Here is a 23,367-nt window from a genome sequence, read left to right on the forward strand (position 1 = left end):
TTAGATTTAATACCTGCAGATATTAAAAGATTTCTTGACTCTTCTGTGCGCACTGAGGGAGAGCTATACTGAAGCTATCCTGAACCACACTGAAGACTTCCCTGTTGGTTTGCACACACTGCTCAGTAACTTCCACAGAAAACTTGCAGTAATTGGTGCTAGTGCCAGCCCTACAGCTACTAAAATAGATTTAATACATTTAATTTCATAGGAACTAGGAGATCTGGAATAGCCTGTCTCTTAAGAAAGTAGGTACAATAATTCTTTAACTCTTGGGCAGCAGCTGTTTGGATCTTGGCACTAGGGTCAACTGGAGTAAGTAGAATAGGAAGGAACACTTTCCCTAAGGAGCTCTTTATATTGACTATATCTTAGTTGAGCCACTAGCTGAGAGTCCTTAAGAAAAATCTAGAAGAAAGAGAACGTAAAGTCAGTAAGTTTTATTGACTGAACTCTTGACCAAAGACCTAGTCTTAACAAAGTGGATCTGTCATAAATCAAAATAAAACTCAGATGATCTGCCTAAAAATTCTGCCATTCCTGCCACGGGAGCCTACCGTAGTTCTAGGCTTAGTCACTGACTTGTATTGAAGAAATAATGTTGTCACAGGACTGTAGCAAGGTGGATTTAGGTCGACATTACAGCATGCAGAATACAATGACTATTTGGTTATGCACATAGTGTGAAAGGAATTGTTTAATTTTTCTTATTAGACACTATGGTCAGGGTGAAAGGCAAGACTTCCTTTATTTCCTGTTTACACAGACTCTATCCTCTTTACTCTGTACTTCTTAATGATGGTTTTGGACTCTTTCTCCTTCTTCCTCAGTGCTCTGACAGCCTGTCCAGCTTAGTTCTCCCACAACCGTGATACTGGACTAATTTCTGCAGAGCTGTTATGAAATCATGCATGACTCATTCTTCTCTTGCTTGCACGAGTGAAATAAGCCCACTAAAAAAAAAATCTCACCATGACATGGCAAGAAACACCAACTTGTTAAGTATGTTGAGCTGTGTTTTAGCAGGTCTGTACAGCGGGTTCCAACCTATACGTTGCAGCATTAATACACAACTTCCTAACTCCTACCCGTAGAATGGTCTAATGGACATTTTGGAATATCCTTGCTCTCAGGATGCAGTATATAATATTCAGAAGGAGATACTATTAGGAGAAAGAGAGGGTCAGATACAGCCCTCACTGGTTTTTCACCAGGCTTTGTCTGCTTTTTTCTGTTCCACCCTCGTGTAAGTATAATGATATGATCATTTAAGCAACAAAAGTGGTGTTATGGTGTGCCTTCCCTTATATTCTGTGTCTGTAGCCTTCCTATCGTGACTCTGTGTTACAGCTAGGACTCACCAAACAACAGTTAGTTCTATGTTTTTAGGCCACTTCTTGCCTTTTCTGACACTACCTCTATAAGGTAATGTATTAGCCCAGATTAAGTCTTGCATTTATATTTTTCTTTCCTTCCACAAATGTTCTGTGATCTGCTTCATTATCTTACAGTTTTTATCACTTTCTGTGTTCAGACAGAAGTTAGAGGGACAGGGCAACATTGTTGCCATGATTTGTCAGATAACTTTTACTTCTTGTTTGTGCAAATTTTCTCTTCATTCTGTATGCCTGGTAGGGACCACCTTGAACGATGATTCAAAACTAGCACTGTAGATTTATGAAGTAATAAGAAGAATTTTCTCCACTCTGTTGCCTGCTATTTTCTGATCAGATATTATAATCATTCATAGGTAGTATGCTTTCCATATAAAAAATTGCCACGCTTAAGGTATTCACCTCAAGCAACTTTACTATCTTCACACACAAAGTTCAACAGAAATAAAAAAGTAGGTCATTTATTTCTGTTTCAGAAACTGTACATGACCAGCAGTCAGATCACCCTCTGAGGTTCCCTTATTATCAACTACACTTTTTCATGTTTGCTTCTGTAGGGTTTGATTCAAATCCCACTGCAAACAATGAGAACATTTCTTTGAGTTAAAAGAATTTTGGATGAAACCTAAAACTAGATGGTCTGGCCAAGGACCATGAAAGGAGAAAAGCTTCTAGTAAGCATAGAATCTCAAACTAAAATAAAGAGAAGTAGTTATATTTTATGTATGTTATTTAATATGTTTAAACATATTTTCTTCTTCAAAACTTGAAATTTATTATGCTGAATTCCTGTTTTTAAGTGTTTGTCTGGACTTCCGATGAAATATCTAGAACATCTGGGTGGGCAACAGTGAATAGAGTTCACCCTAACTTTGTGCTTTACAGGGTGATAGGATGCGGGTGTGGGAGACAGACGCTATTCACACCAGTCTCCTCAGACTGCTTTTGAACACTCTACTGATATGCTTTATTAGCCCCTGAAGTGAATTTTCAATGCAGGGAAATGATCATTGAGATAAGTCCTAAAAGAATGGAGATAAGTCATTGATGGGTTCATTTATGAACCAAGTTTACAGTTTGCAGTTTAATAGTTTACACAGAATATATGAAGAAGTTAGGTGAAAAAAAAAAAAAAGAGAACCCCAAGAACACTGCTTTATTCTATTTATTGTATGAAATAAGTTTGAATACCTTGCTGCTCTACTTAGTATATGGTGAAGGGTCATACTGGTAACAGAATGGTGTGTGCCATAGCGATTGGCATAAGCTTTATATTTTGCTGCTTTTTTTACTGATTGTTGCACATGGCAAATTGCTTTGTGTTAATCCTTCTATGTCACGACACTGAGATATTTCTCTTGCCTTCTCCCTCCAAACTTTGCAGTTAACTTTGCATAATCAGAAACCTGTAGTTATGGGTAAAAATATATTATCTTTTAACCATGTGCTTCTAACTCTTGTTATTGACTGTTACTGCAAGTAAATCTACATTCAGGAAGCAAAATACCCCTCCCTCTTTTTGAGAAGTATGCTTGTATTCTCCACGCTGGTATGTGTACGTCTCTGGGCTTGCACATTGCTTGTTCAAATGTGACATCAAAAGTTATTGTGAACTTTAAGATTTTGAATATCTACAGAATCAGAGTAATTGCAATTAAAAACTATAATCAAAGGTAAGTAATGTGAAAGCAGTGGTAATTGTAAGCACTCATGGCACTTCAGAGTCGGGTGTTCAATATTAGAGTTTGATTAGTGTCTCTTTCATATTTGCTCTTTTCATTAAGCCCTTTTTATCTTAGGTATCAGTGCAGCTCCATCACTGGAAAGCCCAGGACTTACTATCTTGAAGGATTCAGTCTTTGAGGCTTTGAAAATTTCAACAACAGTAAACCTGCAGTCAAACTGGAGTTTGGTTCTCAGAGAGGTCCACATATTCTGTCTAGATACTCAACACTGATGGCAGATCTCGAACAGATACTTTCCTATTAGTTCATATTTCAGGTGCAAAGACAGAGAAAATTGATAAGTGGACTCCAACTTTAAACAAGAATATATCTTTTTAACTGCGCTTTGAAATAGGCTTCCTTTGAGAACAGTTGAAATTTTCACCTGGTGTTGGAAGCAGTGTTGGAAACAGCCTTAAGAAGGGAGAGCACCACTGTTACTGGTGTTCTCTGAGGGTGGGTTTTGCTAGAAACATTAGCTGAAAACTTAAAAGGTGAGGGTGTTTTAAGTTTTGAGATGATAGCTTCCTTGAACTTCAAAGCTTTGTTGGATATAAAACAACTGCAGAGTTTAATAATTCAGGAAAATATTTTAAAAAATAGACAGAAGGAATATGGGAGTAAATCAGGGCTTGGCTGTCATTAATTGAATAGCTAAGGCAATTAATGCAGTACAATGTGTTTAAGGTCAAGTAAAGGTACGGTACTTGCTTGTAAATGTTAGTGTGTAGTCATTATTAAGAGAGAACAGTTTGTCCATTTAGTTTTATAGAAGGATGATGCCATGAAGTTCTGTCTCGTACTCACTTCCCGTCTCATTTCAAGGAACACTGTGCACCTGTCATTATGCTTCCTAATCTTTCAAAACCTCCTTAGACTGTGTCTCCAGAGCTAACAAAATACCTTTTTCCTGTCTGCTTTATATGTAAATAACAGATTCATGAAAGAGGTTTCCTCTGGTTGATTGGCTTGGTCTGGTTTCAGAAATTACAGAGCAAATCAATTGTAAAACTCTGCAGTTTCCATTTAGTGGCAAGTGTTTTAGATATTGTTTCCAAATAATGCTGATGGCTGCGGAACCATCACAGAAAATAGAGTAAGTTCCTTCACATGAAGCAAGTTCTGTTAAGACTAAGAAAGCTTTTTTGTTCTTATAATAAGCTGAATAACTTGCTGATTTCAATTTTGGGGAAACAAGAAGTTGTAAGTCTATTTTCAGAATTCCTCTTTTCAGCCCTGGTATCTGAGGGCTGAAGCAGTCCAGTATCGCCTAATTAAATGTGATACATGCTCTTAACACAGAGATCAGTTCAGCTTTGTAGCACAGATGTTAAAAACATCACATTGATATCTGGAAACCTGTTCATTAAGATGTGCAGTAGGTAACTAATAAAACCAAGACGTAAACCATTTTGAAAGCTAACAGAGAGGTTTTCAAGTCAAACTTAGTCAAGCCTATTGTAGTTGCCTTGCAAAAGAGAGAATACATTCTGGTTTTTATGTGTTAAGCAGTCATAGTTGACGATAAAGACACAGTTAGTTATTCACAATGATGAAATCAGAAATAAATATGTTTTCTTGCTTTCAGTGATTCTTCTTTGCAAGATGCAAAAAGAGGAGTAGGTCACACACTGTGCAAACTCAAGGAGTTAAATACATGTAGTCTGATCAGAATCAAATTCCTAACTTGGAAGTCCATTCATCCCTGGAATGTTCTTCTCTAGGGAACTGGTAAAAAAAGCTGATAGAGCTGTAAAAAGCACTGGAATGCATAGGGAGACTACTTGATATTGATTGCAGTGGGACTTCAGTGGCTAGAGCTGTTGAACTGGATGGAGGTTAGAAAAATAAGTCACCTAGCCCAGACTGGGAAAAATAAAAGGTTCAGATGTAGTCACACAAAGATCAGTCATTATAAGCTTAGTGGAAGCAGTGAAGGAATTACTATTTTGAGCTAAGTATGCCATTCCCTCTCATCTTTACATCTAATAGAAGCACCATGATAAGAAAGCAGTATCACTGTTGTATCACTGAAATTATTCAAATTACAATGAATAGCTTGTTTGAGAATATAGAGCAAAAAACAGCACTAGAAATGTCAAACACTAAATGTCAAAAATGTACACACCTCCTCCCCCAATAACACGCTTCCCCCTCCAATAGATATTAGTTTCCATATTGTACATAGCATTACGGGCCACGAAGATGATCAAAGGGCTGGAGCACCTCTCCTATGAGGACAGGCTGAGAGAGTTGGGGTTGTTCAGCCCAGAGAAGAGAAGGCTCCAGGGAGACCTTAGAGCAGCCTTCCAGTACCTGAAGGGGCCTACAGGAAAGCTGGAGAGGGACTGTAATTTCTGATCTTCTACTTGTGTAGCTTCACTGTTTCCAGCAAGTCCATAAATGAAGGATGAGAGGTGAAAGCTTCAATTAACAAAGATGCTGTAACCCCTTTCTAGTCTCCTGACCCCTCCATTAATAGTGTACAAGAAAATACCTGATACTCATAGAATCATAGAATGGTTTGGGTTGGAAAGGACCTCAAAGATCATCTAGTTCCAACCCCCCTGCTGCCATGGGCAGGGACACCCTCTATTAGACCATGTTGCCCAAAGCCTCATCCAACCTGGTCTTAAACATTTCCAGGGAGGGGGCCTCCACAACCTCTTTGGGCAACCTGTTCCAGTGCCTCACCACCCTCACAGCAAAGAATTTCTTTCTAACATCTAATCTAAATCGACCCTCCTTCAGCTTAAACCCATTACCCCTTGTCCTGTCACTACACTCCCTGATAAACAGTCCCTCACCATCTTTCCTGTAGGCCCCTTCAGGTACTGGTAAGCTGCAATTAGATCTCCCCAGAGCCTTGTCTTCTCCAGGCTGAACAAGCCCAACTCTCTCAGCCTGTCCTCATAGGAGAGGTGCTCCATCCCTCCAATCAGCTTTGTGGCCCTCCTCTGGACTCTCTCCAACAGCTCCATGTCTCTCTTGTACTGGGGCCCCCAGAGCTGGACACAGTACTCCAAGTTGGGTCTCACAAGAGCGGAGTAGAGGGGCAGGATCACCTCCCTCGACCGGCTGGTCACACCTCTTTGGATGCAGCCCAGGACACAGCTGGCTTTCTGGGCTGCAAGCGCACGCTGCCGGCTCATGTTGAGCTTCTCATCAATCAATACCCCCAAGTCCTTCTCCTCAGGGCTGCTTTCAATCCATTCCTCGCCCAGCCTATAGTCGTGTTTGGGATTGCGCTGACGCACGTGCAGGACCTTGCACTTGGCCTTGTTGAACTTCATGCAGTTTGCATGGGCCCACCTCTCCAGCCTGTCAAGGTCCCTCTGGATGGCATCCCTTCCCTCCAGCGTGTTGACCACACCACACAGCTTGGTGTCGTCGGCAAAGTTGCTGAGGGTGCACTCGATGCCACTGTCCATGTCGCTGACAAAGGTGTTAAACAGTGCCATTCCCAGTACCGACCCCTGAGGAACGCCACTCTCATTATTCAGAACATCTTTTTCAGTTTGCTCTGGGCAAAATGGATTGAATAGTAAGCATTAACACTGAATATATTGTTGTCTTTGGAAGGTGAAAGTATGACTAATTTTCTATGATGGGGTAGAAGAGAATATTTCTGTGTATAATAGACAAACTTTATTATTTTGTGATGTTAAAAAATGACAACTATTTTGACTTAGATTGCTGCTTCTTGCAGATCAGATGAGACACATGTATTACTGAGAGCATCTATTTTTTTTAAAGCTTACTGAAAGGACACAGAAAATACCAAAGTATTAAAATTTAAGTAGCCCAAATCATATTGAAATAGATACTTTGAAAACTAGTAGAAAGGACAGGTAAAAAAATGTTAAAAATTATTCAAAGCATCTGTATGAAATCACTTTTGAGTTGGTGTTTTTGAGTATGTCTAGAATGTCTCGGTATTGTATTATAATAGTGAATTCCAGTGTAAAGTAATTGTGCGCAGTTTCTGTATCTTGTTAAACACCAGCAGACTGTAGTTTCAACCTGTGCTGCAAGAGATCCACATCATTAATAGCAGATTCTCTGGGATAGCTAAAAAATTCTAAAAAAATTTCTAGACCAAAAATTTGGCCTATAAACACACAAAGCTTGAAGAATATCACTGACTAGCAGTACAATACCCCCCCTACATTGTGTTTTCTAGAGGCCTTCATAAGAGTTAAGAATGATGCTTATTCTGGATACCAATAGTAGCAGTCAGAAAAGGCATTCCAACATTGCAGCCTGGGAAAGAAAACTCTGCAGTTGAACTGTCCCCTTATAAGCAATAAAAGATGTTGAATGCATCGTGGGTCAAATGGAAACTGCTTTGGATGTTTGGTGTGTGTTGGATTTGTTGGGTAAAGCACCTAGTGAAGAAGCATTATTTTCTACTTTCACAGCACAAAATATTCTGTTACCAAGAAATTTCATCCTAACAATTTCTTTAGTTTGTGTCCAATGTGTATGTAGAGGAAATGTATTTCTTGTATGTATCTGTATGACTGACTTTTACTAAGAACATGACCTGTGCCCAGATATTATTTTAACCAGTGTCTGTGCAGTTTGGTGGGATCCCAAATTCCTACAAACCAGATCAGCTGTTTACCTTTTTTTGAACAGCCTCCCAGGCAAGCACAACACTTGCTTCCACAAGTGATACCCAAGAAATTACTGAGCCATACAGCTCCTCAGCTTGTACAGCCTTGTATAGTTGTGTTGAAGCTAACTGTGCTCATGGATTTACTCCAGCTGAGGATGTGATCCTCTTTGTAACAGTACAGCAACTGAACAGCTAGGACGCAGCAGCCAGAACTTCTTGCTGGAGTGGGCAAAAAATATGACATTCTTGATGACCATTCCTCTTGTAAATCTCAGCATTTTTTGTGATGGAGTGTGATATGTAGTTCTCAGTTTGAAACCATTATGTTACATGCAGCGACCTCACAAGAAACTCACCTGTTTCCTAAGATAATTTTCTCTTTACTGACATGTGTTAGCTTATGTGCTTATTGTATTAGCTGGTATACTTACTTGTTAATACTTTTTTTCACCAGCATATCTAAACTGAACTGTCAATACCACTCTTTGTCCCAAACTACTGCTACTTTGTGGGAAAAAAAAAATCCAACTCAGGCCAAAACTAGCGAGTCAATTCTGTTATTTTTATAAGATTATCACAGGAATGCCAATGAAAATATTCTTAAGTTACAATGGGTGTAACACAGGATTTTCACATTACCCCCTCCCTCTGGGGGAAATTCATAACTGTGTCTACAGTGTGAACTCAACTCATATGGGTCAGGGCAGATCTACCCAGTCAGTGTGTTTGTTTCCCCTTCCATTTTCATTGGCAGAAAACCAAACAACTAAGGGGAAACAGGCAGTGCAGGGCCCCCACCCTGGCTCTGAACATATTTTTTTCTTTTGTAGCTGGTTCCCTCAATTTCCCAGATCAATCAAAACCTGCTGGAGACACTGCTGTGATAAAGTCGGTTGCTGTCAGGAGGTGCAGAATATTTGTGCTAGGGAGATCAAGAGGGGTCAGAGCTTTTAGTGGCAATAGTAACCCAAGAGAAATAAATACCTACTGAATTCCAGTGTAAAATGGGACCTGGGGGTGGTATGGGATATCTGGAAACACACTGAATTTCTAATGGTCTCTGTATTGTGCTAGCATCCCACTCTGAGAGAGTGAAGAACAACAACTCTGATCTTTCCAGGGCTATCATAAGGTTTTGGAGATCTGGTGTGTAACAAATGCTGATAACGTCAATACTTGGATGACTCCGTCTAAGGGCTGGTTAGGATGCTAGTCTTGAGAAGTCAAGAGGTCAGTTCCCTGAAATTTCCTGTCCAAAGTCTCAACAGCCTGCGTATGAACGGTACATCCTAAATTGGTGTAGAGTTCTAGTCCATCTGTGTCCTTTAACAATCATGCTGTGCTTTATGTATTTATTTATGAGAAAACAAATAACAAAATCTCTCTTGGTGTAGGACCATGTCATACAGTTGTATCATGAGGAAGTGTAGATCAGTTTCTTCTGTCTTGGTTTTAGTGAAAAGTCTGCTGCTGGGTTTAGTAGTAGCTTGTTACCGCCTGTGTTCATGGTAAATGCTTCCTGAGTCAGTAATTTACTATGCTCTGCTTTTCTAATCTTAACCTCAGATTTGAAAATTAAGCTTTGCTCTTCCTGATTTTTTAGTACTTTATTACTGTTACTGACCTCAAGTGTATCCTGAAAAATAATTTTATCATGTTAGAAACAGGATGTACAACCACCTGTTTCTCCCGGATTTACGTGTAGTGTTTGAACCACCAAAACTAGCGAGAACGGCTGTATTGGCTTCTATGTAAGATACACAAGATAGGGCCTTGTGCTCTGCCTTGCATGGCTGCTTTCCCTTTCCCATGCTGGCCACCTCTGTTCCAGTAAATGAGACATGCCCAGAGCTGTTCTCTGCCTCAGAGGCCAGCTCATGCCGTGTCCCAAATGCACACAGTTATAAAAATCAGGGTACCTGTATTCAGATTGCGTGTTGGGAATGGTCCCTGACCTGTGCCGGTGGCCGAGCCATGCCCAGGAAGGGTTTGGAGAAGAGCTTTCTGGGCTGGCCCGAGCGGTGCCAGGGTCAGCCTCGCGCTGCGGCCGTACAACAGTTGAGTCCCGGAGCCTGGGATCGTGCTCGCCATCACGGGGGAGCTATTGATACTGTTCCTGATCAGTTGGTTGAGATTAGTTTCAAGCATAAGCCATAAGGTTTACAATCCCTTACAATTATGTCTCTTCTTATCAATTATTATGTATCTGGAGGGATTCAGAGGTCTTATTAGATATTCAGAAAAATGTCTGTTGGGTTTCTGAATTTTGTGTTCCTTGTTTTGATACTTTTCAGGTCAGAGTTCCACAGGCTGATGTTGTTGAGAAAATATTGTCTTTTATCAGTTTTCAATTTGCCACATATAATTTCAGTAATTAAGGGCCTTGTTCTTGTCTCACAAAAGAGAGAAAATAACCACTTCTAATTCCATGTGATGAAAAATTTAATTTGTTAATAATCTGATAAGCAATAAGGGTTAGAGCAACAGTAAGCAGGAATAATAAGTGACTTCACAGACAACAGTTACACTTTCATATATGTCTGTATATTAGCCTGTGAGGAGATTTTTTTCTACCATTCAATTATTCTCAGGTGCACCAACTGGTTCAGCCATTTAAAGCGTATGCTGCAGGTCGTAATGCGTCAGCAAAAGAAGATGCGAGGCAAGCTGATATGACTGGCCAGGGCATAGTACGCTCTTTGTCTCCTGGTTTCAGTGGCCAAAACCCAATTGTTGAATTATTTTGTGAGAGCACAATCTTGTCTTTCATTGAATTATAAAAGGCTCTGCCAGGGTTATGTGCTATTTCCAGTCAGGAATATGGAGGCTTTAAATTCTTGCTGGGTACAAGGAGTACTATGCAGATGATGCAATGGGAACGATGCAGAATGAGAGTCTGGACTGAGTTTTTAATAGTGCTTAAAATAGTGTTTTCTTACAAATCAACAAAAAAAGTCACATTTGCAAACTAAAACAGAGATGAAAGATTCTTCCTAATTACATCTTTATTATACTCATGCTGTGCAAAATGCATTTCATTATGTGTTGTGGTTTTAAGTAGGATAATGTAAAGTTTCACTCATATAAAGCTTATAAGACTCTTATTTTTTTTAATTATGCTGGTTATATTACTGGTGAGTCTATGCAGGTGGTTTCACATAAAAACTGGTAATGTTTATCCTGTTGGGGTTTCTATATATTCTACACCTATTAATATAAATAAATATTTTAGGAATTATTTAAATTGTATTGAGTTTCATTTTTTTATAACCTACACTACACTGCCAGGTATTTTAGTGACCAGCAGTTTAACTATTTGGTGTTTGGAGAAATTTAACACCCCACCCCACCCCACCCCCAAAGGTGAGCTGAAATGTATTTCTCCACAGACAAGTTGTCCAGCGTCAAAGCCTGCTATTGATGCCTTTACAGAGCTGGAAATTAATGTAACATCCTACTAATGCAGAGCAATGGGATGGGTTTGAACCCTACCCAGAGGAATAATGCTTCTATTTTTAAGTGGGGAGGGCAGGTGACATTTTTAGAAACTTCATGACTAAATTAGAATTAAACCTTGCCTTTCCCAGTCTTTAGGCAGAAAGTGTAATTTGGGAAAGAAATTCGAAGATTGGAAGGAACTGTTTCTGTGACAGTTTGATATAAAAGATCAACATCTCGCTCTCCCAAAATCCAATCAGCAACTTGGGAATTCAGAATACGCCTAATGAGTTGGCAAGGAAAGGAAGGAAGAGTATGGATTGCTGTGTGGACATTAGGCCAGGTGTAAAATGGTTCATGTTAATTGTTTAATTGCACGGTTACCAGCTTTTCATACGCAACCCGAGTATCTGAGAGTGGATCTCTCTCCCTGAATGGGTGTTTGCACGTGTTGGTCCAGTTATTACTCCTTTTCTTAAAACGAAAAGCAAATGATCAGAACAAGAGAGGATAGCACAGCCTTCCTCACTGCTTGGGTCCGCACCGTGCCTCCCCTGTAGTTTTCCTACGGCAGCAGTTACGGAGTCTCACCCTCCCGTTCTGCCTTGAGGGGGCTGCAAGGCTGAAGATGGGGACTGTAAAGCTTCAAATACAGGACTCAAAGGCATCATTGTGCAGGAAAGGACTTTAAACGGTTGCTGAACTTTAAGTCCATGCTTAAATCCAAATCATATCTGTGAGATTTTAGGATTTGCTCAAGATTTTTGTGAATTTAGGGCCGTGCACACTGTAGAAAATGCTGAAGAAGAAATGGTTCTAGGTTATTATTACAGATCAGGGGACATTTATATTTATACACAACCACAATCATACGAGGTCAGTAGACCTCAGACCTGTAACATTGTATGGGCAGGGACAAACTTTTATACACATCAGGATGAGATTCTTACTTCCCTTCTATTTATTGCAGAGATAATCCCTTTTTGTTGGGTTTTTTTTCCTTTATTTTTGTCCCTTTTCTTTAAATTTGGATGTTTAAATAGTTAGAAATAGGATCATCTGGTTAATTTGAGGATTACAATGCATGCTAACATTAAATTATGTGTTGTGTATAGTAATTTTTATCAGGGCCAGCATACTGTAGCAAAATAAGGATCTTCTTGGGAGATCAAACAGCTTCTACTATTTGGAATGTAAATAAAGAAGCAAAAATAAACCTGCTACACCTCCTCATTTGCACTTTCTCAGACAGAACTCGATCAAATTGTGGGTTGTGCAGAGAGCAGACAACATGGCTTGGTATGCAGAGGCTCCAGAAGAGTGCTATGCTTAATGTTTTGCATAAAAATTTGTATAGGTCTTATCTTATAACTAACTTATAAGTGAGTAAGCAAAACACTACTTTATGTCCAGTGTGAATGCCATGACACTTCTTTACAATTACTATATTCACATTTTGTGTATAGGTATTTCTGTAGATCTACAGATGCCCTTTACATCCAAAATGATTTGTTTAAAGTGAAGATAAGCTACTGCTGAAGCCTTTGCACGTGATAGCTGTTCTAGGTTTAGTGTTTGTGTCTCGTTGGAATAACAAGGGTTTGTTTGTTCTGTAGCCATTCCAGCCCACCCACATCTTGGTGGTTTGGCCCTTCCTCTTACTTGTTTGCTGGTGTGTCCATTGCTGACCTCATTCACCCATCTATTTGGAGTCATAAATACGTTTAACCTAATGTTTGGCCAGATCTCTGTTATGGCATCCTAGAAATAAATAAAAAAAAACCCCTCAACAACCAATAATTAATTACTTATTATAAAGCAAGACTTTTTCTTGCCTAATGTTCATCAAAATAGGTAATTTTTCATGCTGTCACAGTAAAAGATTGTTAGGTTTCACTTCTATTTTGGGCTTTGCCACATGCTTGCAAGTGCCTGTGTCATGTAACCTCCCAGTGCTTCTCTCTTACTTAGTTCAAAATTACCATCCTTCTAAGTGCTACTTTTTCAAATGTATGTAAAGTGCTTAAAGGTTCTCAGATGCGTAAGCAAATTATAATTAATTCTGTACTGCTTTTTTATGTCTAAAGTGCTAGGTACTTGTAGCTAAGATTTTCTGTGGTTTAGGATTGGTCTAATTCTGTCAGGCAGGGGAGATTTTATTGTTCACTTGAATAAGATCAGGGTTAACATAAACTTGTTTTGTTTTCTGAAAATTTGATCCCAGAGCTACATAGATTTATTTCAGGATATTTTCATATGAAAGTTGTATTCTCTACAGGGAGAAGTAGAGATAATTTTCATGCCAAAATGGAATCCAGCAGCATTCTATCTTACTTTTATGATGGAGACTTTTAATGGATTTTAAAAAAATACCAGCAGCGTTAATTCAACCCACACCAGCTATCATTGGTATCCGGTGCTGCTGCCTACGCCTATGTAGTCATTTACACTTCTGTCAGGTGGAAAAGAAGGCCAGCTGCATGCTACAGCTGGAAAAAGCAAAACCCACTGCAAGGTGTAACTTAGTGTGAAAACAAACTGGATAATGCATGAATTGCAAACGCAGACATTTTTCCCCAGAGACTCTGTTTTCTTTTGATCCGAACTTTCACGAACTTTAGGTCTTTAGGGCTGAAGTAGGCAGTTTCCCAAGCTGGATTGCTTTTGCTGTTTTAAAAAAATTCTTGGCCAAACAAAATTTGTTGTCCAGCATTTCTCCAAGGTTGGGTAAGTGCAGAAATGAAAGCAGGTGGAGAGGTAGAAGTCAAAACTCATGCCTGATAAAGGACTGCAGAGTATAATAGGGCAAAACATGAGGTTTTGGGGGGAAATTATGACAACGGAGAGAAATAGAGAAGTGTGAGGAGCTAGAGGAAAATATGCATATTAGCACAGATTTTGGAGGCAAGTGCTGGAATGTGTTAGTCATGTAAGAAGAAATAAAAAAAAAAAAAAAAAGAGAAGTACAGACGTATGGGACGAGGTTGGTTACAGAATGTTTCCTGCCCAAATTTGCAGTTCAACATTGTAGCTCTGGGTCTGACTTCTGGCTTCAACTGCCCACAAATGGCTTGAGAAAGTCACTTTCAAATTGTGTATCATCTCAGTGCCTACGGCTGTCTTCATACGTTCAAATGGTGGAATTCTGTGCTGGGACTCTAAAGAGACAAAATCAGTAGACGGGACAACCGGGGTGATTAATTTTGTTCCATAGGATAGATGTGAGGTTTGCATGTGCGCATGTCTGTGCAGTCTTTAATGAGTCACGTGCTGTTTCCCTTAGCCCCTTAGTTTTAGGATGGTCTTCAGATGATTCATATGATGTAGGAAAGACTAGTATAGGGCACTTTCCTCTTCACAGAAATTAAAAGGTGTATATGTGGAATAGGCAGGAGACTCATAGAAGAGAGGGAATGGTCTCGTGGTTAGGAAAATTGGCAACCATGAGAACGGGATTCTATCCCTGCCTTTACCGATAAGTTCCTATTAAAGATGGCCAAATTGCTTTGACCAAAATTTTCCATTGGCCACTAAGTACTCATTTTTGGATTTTCTACAGTGGGCCAGATTGGCAGACTGCTTTCCCAGCTGCAGTTTAAAGCCATTGATAGTGTGCTTTGGACATACAAAACCCTTTACAAATGCTAAGTAGTTAAGGAAAATCAGTACTCTCGTTTCTTAGATTAGGAACCCAAAATCCATGGAAACTTTTGCCATTTTTTGCCCATTATCTCCATGCCTAACTTTATCCTTATAAAATGGGCATGATAGGAGGGAAAAAGCCATTTCCCCTACAGTCAATTGCCCTTCTGAAGTCAATTAACATTTGTGAATCGCTTAGATAACTTTGCTGAAATCTCTAACATACTCCAGAGGAATTTATAGATGTTCCTTTTTACTATAGTGTTGAAGTGTCATACTAAATACTTAATTATTCTTTTATTACAGGAAGTATAAGTCCTGCAGGAAAAAAAAAAAAAAATAATTGTGACATAAAAACCATATTCCAGGATATTCTCATGATGGACACAAATTAATTGCCCAGTGAAACTTTCTATTTAGGAAATGTTGATATTAAGTGCTTGATTTCACTATATGGATTTATTTTGGTTTGGGGAAGAAAAGAGGGGGAGAAAAGATGAAGGCTTTTATTAGATAAAATCTATTTAGAGAGTGAATTTCCTGTGGCCTAGGGTGATAAAAAATACTTGACAGGCAGATTCTGAGTATCTGGGGTTCCTGACCAAGAATATCATACCTAAATTTGTTCCCATTAAGATCACTAATATATCTCAGATTGCTTGTAGAAATGTTTGTGTTGTGTATTGCAACAAGTATTCAATATCCACAGTTCAGAGCTGCTCTGGGCCAATGGGATTGCAAAATATCTGCCAGCTTTGGCTGACAGCCTAGGGTTGCCACAGCAATTTTTCTCTTTAATGAGTAAAATAGGTGGTGTTTATAGAAAAATAACTGTCTCATGAGAAGCTGTGCAAAAAGTTCCATTCAAAACCATTCTGTTTATATATAGTTTTGTTGTTTGTTTTCTTTTCTTTTTACTTACTACTGTGGACATTTGCATGAAAACAGGATATTTCTCCTTCAAATTGCAGTCAGGGACAGAATAGCTACTATGCCAGAATGGAGCCAACCCACTTCAAAAAAGTAAACTATTTTTCTCGCCAAATCTGTTTCTTCTGTGTATGTAAAGTTTTGAGCACTTATTTTCCTACCTAAATTTAGGGGCTGTTTTTTGAGTTAGTTCTGTAAAGCCAACAAAACAATATGTATATAATAAAATGAGCATATGTTAGTGAAAAGATTAAATGAGCAAAAAACCAATAATATAAATATATGTTTTAGTATTTACAGTGACAGACAGCAGGCATAAAAGTATTTTTATTACAGGTACTTTTTTTTTACACAGCATAGAAACAATGACAAATACTCAAGAGGGAGATAAATAGAAGAGCTGAGTCTTGTTTTGACTGATGGTGATCGACAGAATTAAGAAAGGCAGGCTTCTCTTAAGAATGTCTGTATTCTTTCTGATGGCCAAATTTTACTTTTCCAGTCTCAGGTTCCAGTCTCTACCAATTTAAGATACACTTTTACTGATGAGTGGCGTATTTTTTTCTGATTCAGCATTGTTTTATAATGGCCTTAGGATTTACTTTAGGTGTCCAAGGCTGTATGAGTGTACATAAACACCCATATATTCCTATATGTATTTACATCACTTAACAGCTTAGTCCCTGGCTTCAGGTCCATCTGGGTGCACAGGCAAAGCTCTCAGCTGCCCAGATAGATAGCTCTGTGTCACTTATATCTCTGGCAGGAATAAGTAGGAGAGTGGGTGCGGCGCCGTGCCAAATCCTCAGTCCCTGTAGCCCTCATCCTAGCAATAATGAAGGCAAGAGCGTGAATCACTGAGCCTTCCAGCTAGAGCCGTCTTACAGCTGCTCTGCCCTGCGGAGGCTCACTCGCCCTGGACTAGGAGGCTGCGGTGGCTTGTGGCTTAGAGCCTGCTCTTCCTGTTCCTCCCCCTCTCAGTCTAGTGTGGTTCTCTGAAAACTGATACCTATCTCTGTAAAACCCACTGGACGAAGCCGTCATCTGTTTGTACAACTGCAGGATTTATACTCACCATACTAATGAGTAAATATTCCCTCTCTGGTTAATAAATGGAACGGCGGGGTTTCAGCACAGGTGAGCATGTAAAAAGAAATTAAGAGTGGACAGGCTCCTGTCTGTACTGCACAGATCAAGTTTTCCGATATCAGGAGCGCCACTTCTTCCTAAAGTTACCTGCAAATCTTTCAGACAATCTTTTCTCATTTGAACAAATAAACATCCCACTGATCTTTTCTAATATAACCAGCCTGTATTTCACTCTGAGAACCCAATTAATTACTAGTCTCTCTACCTCTTTGGGGCCATACGAATTCGTGATTTACAAATAAAAATTACAAAAACTCTTTAAAATACACCTCGCAATTCTCCCTGCAGATGTAAACTGCTTCTTTTTTTGCCAGGCCACTTCACAGAGTCAGGGTCCGTTTGCTTAGGGCAAACACCAGTTGAACGTGACTGAACAATATCAGGACGCAAGCAGTGGAAGGAAACATCAAGGGCTCTTTGGAGAAGTTTGTTGCGTTCATTCCTATTCTATAGCTGTTCCATATGTAGTTTACACTTGACAACTTTTTAGTTGCTTTTAGCTCGGGTAGCTAATAGTGCCTGTTCACGTTGTCCTATTTTTTTCATACTTGTAGTACTTGACACAGGATTGTAGCTAATGAAATGTTTACAAATTAATTTAGCATAAATGTGCCAGTTAGTTTCTTTGGTTATCTAGTGGCAATATTCAGTTCCCGCCTAGTCTGTTCAGTTCTGTTCCCACCTAGTTTGTTCAGCTTTGGCAAATTGTTACAGATTTTAGCAGCAGGCAGTTCATGGTAATTATATCATATAATACACTAAGTAAGCATATGATAAATGAGCAAATGTAAACCAACCAAGAAACACAAACCTGGGGACTAATTGGGCCTGAAAATCTCGTGGATAAGCACAGCAGGTGAGCAAAGGAGTATGAGGAATAGGATAAGAATTTCTGGGGGCCTGACTGCCACAAATATGTCAATGGAGCTGAGTCAGCATGGGAAGAGTGCAGTAATTTGCTGTTGATTCAAAAGGCAGTAGCTCACTGCTACCCTTCTGGGTGATGTGGACGACATTTGCCGGAAATGCTGATGACTAACCTTCAAGAGCTCTGCAGAGTTGCCACTTCTGCCGCTCGTCAACCCATCCCTTGTGCTGCTGCATTCCAGGGACATTCCACTGGAAACAATAGCATGGCACAGCGCTGCTGGAATAGGCACCAGTCAGCATCAGACCAGCAGCCAAAAAATGTAAATGCCACCAGTCATCTTTTTCAAAGTTGCAGTTTAAGAATTCGTTTGCCTTTCTGAATCCAAAAATGTTGCTTTTGCTTTGCCTTTGTCAATATACATAGCAGATATATATTGTGCACACAAATTAATATTTAGCAGTCTAATTTCTATTTCTTTTGTGTAGGATTTCTCATATAAAATATTCTTTTGCTGTGCTATTCCTGCAGCATTTTGCCCACTACAAACCAGGCCTTTTTCTGCCTTTTTTCCTCCTATCTCTGTTAATGTTTTTCTGTATAGAAATAGATTTAGTTACTGTGTTGATTACTACTTTCCTGTTATCTCTCTTCCTGACCTCCAGCCTTTCTGTGTTTTTATTGCCAGCTCATGGATGCTATGACTGTAGGATCGTGCTAACTGACCCTTCTGGAGTTTTCACTTCTCCGTGCTTCCCCAGTGATTATCCCAACAGCCAAGCATGCAAGTGGATCATCCGAGCACCTCATGGATTCATCATACAGCTAACATTTATCGATTTTGACATTGAAGAAGCTCCGGGCTGCATTTATGATTCACTGACATTAGACAATGGAGAAAGTCCAATGAATCTTTGTGGCATCACTGCCAAAGGATTATCCTATAACTCTACCGGAAATGAAATGATTGTGTCATTTAAAAGTGACTTCAGTATCCAAAAGAAAGGTTTTAATGCCAGCTATGTACGAAGTAAGTAAACCCAAAGCATTTCATCCGTCTTATAGGTGTTAGAAGGAAGGTCCTGTAAGGGTTAGAATGACACTTCCCAAAGGAATCAAGCCCTCTGTGAGAAGGGAAAAGATGGGGAGGCTGCAGAGTAAAACTACAGAGTTCTCTTGTATGTTTGTTTAACTAATTTATATTTCTTTCAATGAAAATGAATTATTTTATTCTGAGACATGACATCAAGTGTGTTAGAAAAATTTTTCACATGCAAAGATTTTAGGCCTAATAATGCCTCTCCCTGCAGATTTATGCTAGAGGATTTGGAGGCAGGACACCAGTCCTTCAGGTCAGCGTACCAGCAGAGGGACATAGAAATCTTAAGGAGAGCATGAGAGGGAATTCAGTTGAGCCGGAAATAAGGCCAGCCCGGACCTCTGGCCCAGTGAAATGCCCAACAGTGAGGAGGAGTTGTGCAGAAGGCAGAACTTCCCAGGGGTTCTTCCAGAGGGTAGAACAAATTCCCAGGGAGGAACTGGAATTGCAAAATGGCTACTTTTCCTTTCAGTTCCTTGACCTTTCTTTCCCTTCCTCAAATCATTAGAATGCTTGAATTTTAAAAGCTGAACAACTGTAAAAAGAAAAAGACACTCGTGCTTTTCCCCCTAGAAGATGAGGGTACAAATTACAGGTGACCGATGCTTGTTTTGTTGTTTAAAGCATTAATAAGAAGTTGCTCTCACCTGAGAGTAAAGGGCAGCGAGGTAACAGAGGGCATTAGGATGATCATTTACAGGCCCCATATGCTACCCACCATGCATTCCACTTCAGGGTTACAGTTTATAGTTGCATGCTCTCAGTAGGCTTTCTTTTTGTTGAAGTCACACACCAAATACTAGTATTGCATCAAGCATTTATATTATTGTAGCCCACTTACCTTCTGTTGGTTGACTGGCTGCTGTAGAAACACAGAGCAGGGAGGTTTGCAGTTATGTCTTCAGTCACAAGCACATCTTCCTCATGATTTTTTTTTAAAAAATATTTATTATACATATCATATATTTAAAAATAAGATAGGAACCCCCAGGAATTATAAGACAAAAGTAGTCCTGATTATTCCAGCAAAATTTGTGTGCAGTTCTGAAAACAAAAAAAAAAGATAACATCATACCAGAAGAACTAAAAATACTTCTTTCTACTGAGGTCCTTTCATGCTGATGAAATGAATGTAGTAACAATTCTAGGAGCACCCATTCTCTTCTGAAAGTGAAGGCAAATTTTCTGAAATGTTTCTCTGTTTGAAAATAGCAGCTCTTGCTGTGTTGTAAGAAGCTGTAAAATCAAGTGGATCATAAAAAATTATATGCAATCAGATTATGCAAAATGATTTATTCTTTTATTCTTCTTTAATATTTTAATGTTTATGTATGACTATAAGCGATAAGATGACTTACAACTCAAATTGAAAGATGCAGTGTTGCCCTCAGGTCTGTTAAATGAGGAGGAGAGGAAAGGTCCACAGACGTAGTCAGAAAACTATTTGTGTATATGTACTTATAGGTACTGTATTTTTATGAAAACAAAAATATTTCCTCCATGCCAAATTGAATAGTACCTTACATTCATGGACAGCACTATTAAAGTTAAATAGTCTTGGAAGATATCCTTTCATTTTGAATAAGACAACTACTGCCCAGTGTGACTAAAGGTATTAGTGACCTTCACCAGTGACTCATATTTTAATGTTTCACATATATATATTAGCTGAGAAACTCTATGCTAAAGCCTGCTGTTAAGCATCTAGACTAAGGCTGCTGAATTTTGTTTCATTAGTCCGAATCTGTAACTCTCACCTGATATCAGCCAGGAGAGCTGTCTGCATGCATCTAGGGCAGATTACAACTATATTCTGCCCGTTGCCCACAGTTGTGCAATTACATTGAGTTCAGAAGATCATGGCAACATTTAACCTGGCAATGGCTACAGCAAAGGGGCTTGGTAAAGGGATGATAATATACTGCTTTCCTTGCAAGTTTTAAAAGCGTGTAGACGATGGGACATCAACGCACGCACACACTGAAATTAAGATGCATCTGCATGGCAGATACCAGTGCTACGCTCTCCTGTCCTTGCAAAGAGTTCCCAAAGCCATCGGAGAGATTGCACACCCCCTCACTTCAGGTACCCAGTGGAGTTTCAAAGCTCCTTTGTCAAGCTGACACGTTGTTAGTACTGCAGACATGATACCTGGGCAAAATCATTAATTTCTACCAGAGCAAGGGGAACAGTGTTGTAGTCATATTTTCTTTCATTTCTCAGAAATGATCGTATGTAAATAATAAAATTAAATAGTTTGTTCGATTTTGAACTTCACAAAGTAATGCAAAGTTGTAAAGGACCGTTCAAAGACACACAGCAATTTGCTATCTAGAAGTGGAATTTAAAAAGACATTAATATTATGTCCTAATATACAATACGTACACAAGACAAAATATATGTGGGGAAAGACAAGTGTAAGAGAGCAAGTGAATTTTGGGAGGGAATTAGCTGAGAATAGAACAGCTTTTATTTGTGACTGCTCGGTTTTATGTAAGAGCAGTTTCAAACTGAGTTTCACAGAGCACATCCTGTTATCCATAACAAGTTGGCCACCTGCCACAAACACTGGCTTTCCTGGTTGTCACCTCCTGCAACACACCAACAGCAGATGGATGGGCCATATCCTCAGCTGCAGTAAACAAATGCAGCTTTGCTACTCGTAGGGGAATTAGGTCAATTTGCATCAGGTGAAGATCTGGTGTGTTAAATAATTTTCTAGTAATAGTTAACTGCGTAAGTAATAGCTCCACTGGTGAGCAGAAGTCACTCAGTCGCCAAGAAGAGAGGAAGGAGAGCCAACAGACCTCTGTTAGCACAGAAATGCTTGAGATGGTGTCATGTAAAATTAGCACGCAGTTGAGTAGTACTGCAGTAGCCCACCTTAAAAGCACAATTCAGTGCTGTAGTAACAAAAAACCTCTCAAACAGGTATTTGGTATGTAGACTTTTGCAGCCCTCATTAAAGTGGATGCATTTCTTCCAGCATCAGTGAAAGAGCAGATGAAAGCCGGGAAGCTAGGAACAGCAGAAGCCACCACTCAAGCACTGAACCGTGCTGAAAAGCCCATCAACTGACAGGAAAGAGTTTTCCCTGCAAGGGATTGTAAAATACAATATAGAGAGTCCTGGCTTCCTTATAGGTGTATGAGATGTGAGAGAGTGGGCTGCAGGTAAGCTAGGGGCCCTGAAAAGCAGCACAGGCAGGCTTCGTGTCATCCCAACACTCCTGTAAAGGCAGATGTGGATCTCAGAACAGTGAGCTGCTGTTGCTGGTCACTCCTGCTGTGTCCGGGCTGCCAAGACTTTTGTATATTCTTCATGAGTAAATAGCAATGTGTCCAAAAAAACCCTTGTTCATGGTAATCTAGTTATCTTCCTAACAGAAACGATTTAACATCATTCTGAAAGTAGTCTAAACACTTGGATGAGTATTCCAACAATGTATGTGTATTCTTCCTCAGAGAATAACCAGTTTCTTCAATACTAACATCTGAAATTCATCGATATGATGACTGGCTGTGCAACAGTAATCAGGAAAGAGATCTGCACTTAATGCTGATGGCAGGATTCAGTTTTCTCCACACGAACAAAAATACTTGTCAGTTTTGTCCTTTCAGGGAAAGATGCCAGTGGTTAAATCTGTCAGATGAGTATAGTAAAGTTGAGTAGACTTGTTTGGTACCAGAGCAAGATCCTCCCTGTTTATTTCTCTTCCTATACTGTTTAAATGTGACCAGGTGGTCCAGAACTCTCCTGACCACCCTAACACAGACTGGACAGTGCTCATATGAATGAGCTTTCTTCTTTTTCAAGTCGTCTTGAATCCTTATACTTCTTCTGGAACACTTTCCATGTTACGTAAAGAAGCTTACAGTATAATTAACCCACGAAAAAAATGCCCCTGTTTTCAATGGAGAGTTGAACACATTTTCTATCTATAAAATTGTTACAACATACTTTTGCCCTTGGGAAGAAAAAAAAATCTATGAAGTAAATCCAGTAACTATAAAAGCCCAGTATTTTTCTCTCTTCCCTCCCATTCTCCAGTTGCTGGGTTGGCAAATAAAGTGCAATGCTTTATGTTATTTTACTATGTAATATATTGGTCAAATTATGTCCTTGTGTATATCCAAATATGGTAGTTTGGAGCTGAGTCTTTGCAAGCAGCTGGCAAAGGGAAATTGCAATACCACTGACTCCACAGAATCCTTATACACCAGGTATCTGTCTTTTCCCGAGTGTGGCATGACAGTCACCCTTCCCTCACATCTCACCCTCTCATATTCAAAGGTTTTTATTTCATTCTGAGAAGGGAACAGGTGTACTAATTAATGTATGTGTTACGGCATCACTTAAAAATCCCAAGGGAGACTAGGGATTAACTGCTGTGGTAGTTATTCTTCAGGTCTCGCAACAAACGGTTTCACTTCCAGCATATACTCTGTGGAAATGTGTGAAAGAGGTAGCAGACATTTGCTGGAGTCTGCCACAGAACTGC

At 39.5% G+C, this 23,367-nt stretch overlaps 1 protein-coding gene across 5 annotated transcripts in view; it reads left to right on the forward strand.

Annotated features, from left to right (window-relative positions):
- Positions 1-23,367, forward strand: part of ADGRG6 (adhesion G protein-coupled receptor G6) — a 117,601-nt gene that overhangs the window by 26,674 nt on the left and 67,560 nt on the right. For all 5 annotated transcript variants that reach the window (XM_075748265.1, XM_075748262.1, XM_075748266.1 and 2 more), the window contains one exon: positions 18,455-18,796. In XM_075748265.1, coding sequence (XP_075604380.1) covers positions 18,455-18,796 — 342 coding nt within the window. The remainder of the gene's footprint in view (positions 1-18,454; positions 18,797-23,367) is intronic.

This window comes from Balearica regulorum, chromosome 3 (assembly GCF_011004875.1).
Source record: "Balearica regulorum gibbericeps isolate bBalReg1 chromosome 3, bBalReg1.pri, whole genome shotgun sequence".
In the NCBI taxonomy this organism is placed as follows: Eukaryota; Metazoa; Chordata; class Aves; order Gruiformes; family Gruidae; genus Balearica; species Balearica regulorum.